The sequence below is a fragment of the Cynara cardunculus genome, assembly GCF_001531365.2.
Source record: "Cynara cardunculus var. scolymus isolate 2C chromosome LG 7, CcrdV1, whole genome shotgun sequence".
Taxonomy (NCBI): Eukaryota; Viridiplantae; Streptophyta; class Magnoliopsida; order Asterales; family Asteraceae; genus Cynara; species Cynara cardunculus.
In genome coordinates, this window is record NC_037534.1 from 801,676 (window position 1) to 807,490 (window position 5,815).

General features: G+C 33.1%; 1 protein-coding gene across 1 annotated transcript; it reads right to left on the reverse strand.

Annotated features, from left to right (window-relative positions):
- Positions 1-1,140: 1,140 nt before the first annotated feature.
- Positions 1,141-3,835, reverse strand: LOC112516005 (valine N-monooxygenase 1-like). Its single transcript, XM_025123010.1, has 3 exons — positions 3,366-3,835; positions 1,859-2,303; positions 1,141-1,770 (listed from the first exon to the last, which is right to left on the reverse strand). Exons 1-3 carry the CDS (start codon positions 3,833-3,835, stop codon positions 1,141-1,143), a joined length of 1,545 nt encoding a protein of 514 aa, XP_024978778.1.
- Between the last annotated feature and the right edge of the window lie 1,980 nt (positions 3,836-5,815).

Below are 5,815 nucleotides of genomic sequence, written 5' to 3' on the forward strand. Positions count from 1 at the left end.
TTATATGATTACATAAATTAACAAGTAAGGTCTTTAAAAAAAAATTAATATGGGACTTTCAAAAAAAAGAAAAAGAAAAAGAAAATCAATAACTTATATTAATAAAATTTCTTTAAAATAAATTAAAATAATAAAAAAACACAAAAAAATATTAAAATAGAGATAGTGATGCCAATAGGAATCGATATAGGTACAATGAGTATCCCCTTTAAAAATATAAATTCCAATTTATATATTTGTAATAAAAAAATTATAGTTCTATATTTGGCAATATTAATCCTAAAGGGATTTTTTGGATTTATTATGCAATAATAATAATAATAATAATAATAATAATAATAATAATAATAATAATAATTGTATTCTTTAAAAATTAATAGTTGCAAGGAAAAAAAACTTAAATGTTTTATAATACAATATAAATACAAAATGATTGTTTGTTTACCTCTTAACAGTTCAACTAAAAGACAGCTTCTGAATCGTTAAGAGGTGAATCTTGTTTGACAAAAAAAAAAGTTTGTCTCTTAATGGTTCCAAACCTTTTGAATGATTTTTCTATCATGAGCCTCCGTTAATCATTCAGCACCATAATTTCATTGTAAATAATTACCAAACAACTATATTTTTGCACCATATCATGAGAGTCTCTTAATTATTATAACCACTTAATCATTTTGCACCAAACCATTCATCAATTACCAAACAACCCCTAAGTAAAAAAAAGAAATACTTGTATATTATTTATTTTAGAAAATGGATCTTTTTTTCTTATAAATCGACGACATCTTAACAACTGAATTGCAGAAAACGAAAATTTGTCGAGTTTTCTGTTTATTATGTGAGGATCATAATATCACTTTCATAGAGTAATTGTATATATACTTTTTGAAGTATATAATATTTATGTACGGTAAAATAGAACAAATAAACGTAAACACACACTTCTTACCTTTGGTAAGGTTTGAACCTTTGACCTGCTAGTAGGTCAAAGACTCACGTACCGTTAGATCAAATACCCATTAGATAAATATATGTTTATTTTTGTGTTGAACACTTCAACAATGTAATATCTTTATATATTCCATTAAAAGGAGTTTATCTTGATAATACATAAAACCATTCTTTGTAAAACCCTAATTTTCAAGATATGGGGTATAGATGGTGAGGCAAACGAGGCTTCACCAGGGCCAACAATGGCTTCGCCTTCATTATGTCTTGATGGTTCTCTTTGAGATCAACATATGGTTCATTAGGTGGCAACTCCCACGTGAACCCTTGGACCATCCTAGCCAGCAACATTACAGTCATGGTCGAGCCCAGTAACACCCCAGCGCACCCACGTCGACCAGTGCTAAACGATATCATCTGAAGACTGTAGTCGGTCAACACCACCTCGTCATCGCCGACCATGTGACGATCTGGGTTGAAAGTCAGTGGGTCATCCCACACGTCAGGGTTCCGACCTAGTCCGATCCGACTCAGTAGCACATTACTACCCTTTGGTATGAAGTATCCAGCGACTGTGGTGTCCACAGATGCGACATGAGGAAGGTTGAATGGTGCAACCGGATGCAGTCTGTAAGCCTCCTTAGCACATGCTTTGATGTAATTCAGGTTCGGTATATCGGATTCTTGAACCCATCTGTTTCTTCCAACCATGGAATCGAGCTCGTGGATCGCTCGATCGAAAATCCTTGGCTGGTTTATCATTTCGGCGATCGCCCACTCGATGCCGTTTGATGGATTATCAACTGCTGCAAGTATCATTTCCTGCATTGTAACACATCAAAAGTTATGTAATGCACATGACATGGAAGAAAGAGTGTTAAAAAAACACCAAAACTTGTGCTAATCTTACGAGGATTTGCGCCTTGATTTGATCGCGGGTTAAGATCGGGGTTTTAAGGTTGATGAATACGTCAAGCAAATCGTCTTCATTGGTCCGGATACCGTCTTTCCATTGTTGAATCCTTTCATCTATCAAATGATCTTGAAGTTTTCTTACGGTACAAACGGCTTTCCGTACGATTCTTTCGTGCCCATCGAAATCGGTGATCCATCGTAACAACGGGAAATAATCCGTCACACAAAATGCGTAAAGATAAGAAAGAATGACCAAAAGTGAGTCGACATGTTCGATCTCTTCTTGCCCAGGTCCGCCATCTGGACTCCCTTTGCCGAAATACCTACTTCCGAATATGATCTTCCGGATGGTGTTGCTCGAGTATTGTTGCACGATAGTCCGTACGTTCATAACCCCTCTAGTGACATTCGAATTGATCTCACACTGATTGTAAATGTACCTACGATACATACACATTCAAACATCAAAACGAATCGATATTTGGACGTAGATAAGAAGACGACACGACACTTCAACAAAATCAACTTTAATGGACTCCAAAAATGTCTAGATGTCCTAATCGGCTGTTTCATAAGACCTAAACATCCGCCGAAAAGTTAATCACCGGCGCCACTTTTTCCGGCGGATAGAACTCGCCGGAAATGAGGACCTGTTTCATGGACGGACCAACTATAGGGCAAACGGTGGCACGTGCCGCCGTATTATTCCTCTGCCGAAAAGTAAAAAAATTAGGTTCGTGAAAAATGAAACCATATTAATTTGCTTTATGCAAACGTATATATTTTGAAACTACAATGAGAACGAGTTTTATTTGATAGAGTTGGTTTGCAAGACTTTTATTCCACCTCATACCCAAGTTCGAATCTTGTTAGTGTCATTTTCTTAGTCAAATGGTGTAATTGTTTAAAAAATATTTCCGTATATTTGTTTCTTATAATCAAACGGTACCATCGTTTGAAAACTTTTCCCTATATTTTTTTTTCTTATAGTCAAATGTTGTCACCGTTTGAAAAAAAAAATATGGGTCCATCGACCTCTTAAGTGTTTAAACAATTGTGCATCACATGTAAAATGTGTTACATCATGATGTTGAGATGTATTTAGCATCCTAACAAACTTTTTATTATGTTTTTTTATTTAAATATTTTAGTGTTAAAAATACGCTTTATTTGATACATTTAAAATAGTTGCTATTTCGTATCATTTTATTGTATTTACACATATTTAACGTCAATCCATACCAAAAATGTCAACTTCTTTTCGTTCTTCGAGAACGAAAATCTCAAAGGATAAAGACAAAAAAAATGCCGTTCGTCAGCCCGTTTTGTCGAAAACGACCATGTAACGATGCTACAACGTTTGAATATCGAGAAGGATAATAGCTGCGACAAAACGGGCTGACGAACGGCATTTTTTTGGTTAAGAAATTATATTAGAAATCACTGTATTGGTTAAGAAATTGCTGTGGTGGATGGTTATGCGTATTAATACGTGCACTTACCTAAGCAAATTATCAGCTTCTTCATCTCGCTTACTTTTTAGCCACTTATGCCTTGACAACGAAAGAAATTCAGTGGCCAGCATTTTCCTCATCTTCTTCCAATGTTGATCACTTGCTGGAACAAGAACGGTTGTCAAGTAGCCACCACTTGCCATATAACCCGACATGCAATCTGGCCTTAACGAGAATATCTCGTCTTTTTCCTTCAAGAATTCACGAGCAATCTTTGGGTCGCTCACGGCTATAACATGAGTGTTTCCGAGGCGAATGCATAAGATCTTGGTACCCATTTCGTCCATCATCCTGTGTATCCATCTGAACGTCGGTTTGTTTTGAAGCATCGTGATTATGCTGCCAATTAACGGCAGAGGTTTAGGACCGGGTGGAAGTGGTGGTCGGGTTTGAGAACGGGTGTATCTTGTGAACAAGAAGATGAATGATGAGACGACAAAGAGAACGAAAATAATCATGGTGAGAAACAAAAACCGGTTTTCGATCAAATGTCAAAGTTCTGTTTGTTTTTATCTGTATTTTTATCAGAATGTCTAAAACCGTTAACATTTCCAGTATTTATAGTGGCTTCTCTTGAGTTCTTTATTTAAAATATTTGATAATTTTTATTATTTAATTAATTTTTTAGGATAAAATTTTAATGAATGTTGGTCAAACTTAAAAAGGAAAAGAAATATGAAAAGTTAGAGTTCCATTTTTGCATTAATTCATGTAAATTAATATATTTATTTTTTATTTTAATTATTATTTAATTCATTTTGTCCACTCTTTTGTCTCATATAGAGTGAATTATCATTTTAGTCCTTTTTGTTTGTTGTTTGTTGCAATTTCATCCATGGTTTTTAAAAACTGTTTATTCGTCACCATGGTTTTCATTTTATTTATGTTTTCGTCTCATATGCCAACGACGTTAAAGAAACCGTTAGATCTAAAGTTATTTGGTTTTTTTTAATTCTTTTTATATTTTTCTATTTTAATTAAATAATATATTTAAAAAGTAAAATAAAAAACAAAACCTTACTTATGGGCCGTTTACCAAACGCTTACTCAGATAAGCGTTTAACCAGTAACATTACCTTATTGAATGAATATGGTAAGTACCAATAATATTGTCTAGTAAGAGCAAAGGTAAGTACCGAGAGTCTTACCCGGTAAGTGAGAGTGATGACTCTTATCACAGTTAGCACTTACTGGGTAAATTGTTGCATTTGATATCATTTTGTTGGATTAAAAACTTACCTGTTAAATAAGTAATAATGTTGAATTTTGCCGGTAAACACTTACCCAGATAAGCGTTCGGTAAACGACCCCTTATTCCATATGACTTTGCCCCCACCGTACCTTCTTTACCAGCCTCCTTAAACTGGTGAATCAGATTAGTGTCCATATCCAAAACTCAATCATGTTATCGTTGTCTTTACAAGACCAACCAAATTGAGCCTATATATTTTGTTTCCGAATGGCCACCTTCTTCCTTCACCCTCCTTCTTTTATGCAAATCCTTTCTTGGATGATATAAAAAAGGTTAAAAGACCAAACTATCCTTGATTTAACAAACTACTTTAACGTCGTTAGCTTCAAGGATGAAAAGAGAAACAAAATCGAAACTATAAAGACAAAAATATGCAATTTTAAAAACCAAGGACTAAATTGACAATAAACAATAAACTACAAGGACTAAAATCATAATTTACTCTTTTAAGCATAATACATTGGAATTTGTAGCTACTTTTTGGCAAAAGTATTATAAAAATATGTACATAGGTGATAGTGATACTATATGAGTTTGAATGGTTGGATTAGTATTTATCTTAATAAAAAACGGAGGGGTTATTTGACGATTGTTAAATGGTTTAGTGTAAAATGATTAAGTGGTCAGAATGATTAAGAGACTCTCATGATATAATGCAAAATAAAATATAATTGTTTGGTAATTGTGTATAATAAAATTAGGGCTTTTAATGGTTAAAGAAGATCTAAGATACAAAATCATTCAGAGAGTTTTAGAACCATTAAGAAGCAGACTTTTTTTTTTTGCCAAACAAGATTCACCTCTTAACGATTCAGATGCTGCCTCTTAATGGAACTATTAAAAGGTAAACAAACAACCCCTTAATTAATGGAAAATTACATTAAATATAATCTACTTTTAAATTGATTTTTATTTTAGGTAACGTACTTTTAAAACTTTTATTTTGATACCTAACATGTAAACTTGTAAATATGTAAGTACCCGGATAATCTCAACTGGTTATCATGCTAATGTCGCGAATAATGTGGTATCCAACTCAATATTATTTGTTGACTGGTTAGTGACATGAATTTTTTTAATTTAAAATTAGTCTTCAATCAATTATTCAGGTACTTAAATGTTTAAAACTTTATATTTTATGTATTAAAATGAAAGTTTTGAAAATACGTTATCCAAAATAAAAATT